This window comes from Brassica napus, chromosome C7 (genome assembly GCF_020379485.1).
Source record: "Brassica napus cultivar Da-Ae chromosome C7, Da-Ae, whole genome shotgun sequence".
NCBI lineage: Eukaryota > Viridiplantae > Streptophyta > Magnoliopsida > Brassicales > Brassicaceae > Brassica > Brassica napus.
In genome coordinates, this window is record NC_063450.1 from 11,987,596 (window position 1) to 11,989,586 (window position 1,991).

Genomic DNA, 1,991 nt, shown 5'->3' on the forward strand with positions numbered 1-1,991 from the left:
ACGGGAAAGGCCACTGAAGTTGCTCCCATCTCGCCACATCGACAGGACCGAGTGATTCATGTCATATCGGGTGGTTCGGAGACCAGTGGCATAAGCCATGCAGCCACGTAGAAAAGCACCTGGATCACTAAGCACGACCTAGAGGCAACCAAGCCAAAACGCCTGCTCCTAGGCACGAACGAAATAAGTTTCACGGCGAAGGAGCAGGAGAAAGTTCTCACCCCGCATCACGACGCCATTGTCATGTCGCTCACTGTAGAGAACTGCCTGGTGAAAAGGATACTGGTAGATAATGGAAGCTCCGGCAACATCATCTTCCAGGCCGCATACAAAGACCTGGGGCTGGAAGAAAGCGCTCTGACTCGGAGGATAACCCCACTTATAGGGTTCAGCGGGGAAGTCAAACAAACCGCCAGAGAGGTGACCCTCCCCGTATACACCAAAGGAATCAACATGTCAACCAAGTTCCTCATTGTTGACTGCGACTCGTCCTACAATATGATCCTAGGACGGCCCTGGATTCACGGCATGGGAGCCGTCCCCTCGACTCTTCACCAGATGGTGAGATTCCCTACACCCTGGGGCATAAAGGCGATCAGAGGGGATCAGGAGTATTACCGCTCCTACTACCAGACTACCCTGAAGGGAAAGACCAAGGTCTTATAACAATTACAGAGTAAGCCTCAGGTTCATCACACCGAGGAACCGGAGGTAGAGGAAATGGACGACGTGCCATTAACCAAAGGAGATCAGACCCGACATCTCAAGATCGGCTCCAAGCTGGCCGAAGGATTGAGGAGAAGACTGATAGACTTCCTCATGTCTAACTCCAACTACTTCGCTTGGTCCCACGCAGATATGCATGGGATCGATCCGAAAATCATCATGCACAAGCTGCAGGTGGATCCCCTACATCAACCCGTCAGACAAAAGAGAAGGAAGTTTGCTCTCGAAAGAGACGCAATCATCAACGATGAAGTCAAAAACCTGCTCGGCGCGGGGTTCGTTCGTTAGGTGCAATATCTGGAATGGCTAGCCAACGTCGTCGTGGTCAAGAAAAAGAACGGGAAGTGGAGGGTCTGCATCGACTTCACGGACCTCAACAAGTCATGTCCAAAGGACCCATTCCCGCTACCTTATATCGACAAGCTGGTGGACGCCATCGCGGGGCATCAGCTGATGAGCTTCATGGACGCGTTCTAAGGCTATAATCAAATACTTATGCATCCGGAAGACCAGGAGAAAACATCCTTCATGACGTCAAGAGGGATCTACTGCTACAAGGTTATGCCCTTCGGCCTAAAGAACGCAGGATCAACCTACCAACGACTGGTGAACATGATGTTTGCGGACCAGATCGGGCGAACCATGGAGGTCTACATCGACGACATGCTGGTCAAGTCCCTGGAGGCGGAGGACCACATATCTCACCTACAGCAAGCCTTCTCCACCATCCGGAAGTATAACATGAAGCTCAACCTAGCTAAATGCTCATTCGGGGTCAGTTCTAGCAAGTTCCTTGGGTACATTGTAACCCACTGGGGCATCGAGGCAAACCCGGAACAAATCAGGGCCATTCATTCAATCTCTTCCCCGAAGAACGTCAAGGAAGTTCAAAAGCTAACGGGAAGGATGGCGGCCCTAAGCAGGTTCATCTCCAGACTCTCCGACAAATCTTATGCCTTCTTCGGAACCCTCAAAAATCCAAAAGACTTCCAGTGGACGGAAGAACGCGAATCCGCTCTCCATAAGCTAAAGGCGTATCTCACCACTCGGTGAGGTCCTACTGCTATATCTAGCAGTCACCAAACACGCTGTGAGCACCGTCTTAGTCAACGAGGAGGGAAACAAGCAGCTACCAATCTATTATGTAAGTAAGGCTCTCCTGGACGCGGAAAACCGCTATAGCCATCTAGAGAAGCTGGCCTTAGCCCTCATAGTCGCCGCACGCAAGCTCTGACCCTACTTCCAGGCTCCTTCCCTGTAAAGTT

General features: G+C 51.3%; 1 protein-coding gene across 1 annotated transcript; it reads left to right on the plus strand.

The window, feature by feature from the left end:
- Nucleotides 1-243: 243 nt before the first annotated feature.
- LOC125590418 lies at nucleotides 244-1,203 on the plus strand. The gene is made up of 3 exons (XM_048763982.1): nucleotides 244-561; nucleotides 676-900; nucleotides 1,015-1,203. Exons 1-3 carry the CDS (start codon nucleotides 244-246, stop codon nucleotides 1,201-1,203), a joined length of 732 nt encoding a protein of 243 aa, XP_048619939.1.
- Nucleotides 1,204-1,991: the final 788 nt, after the last annotated feature.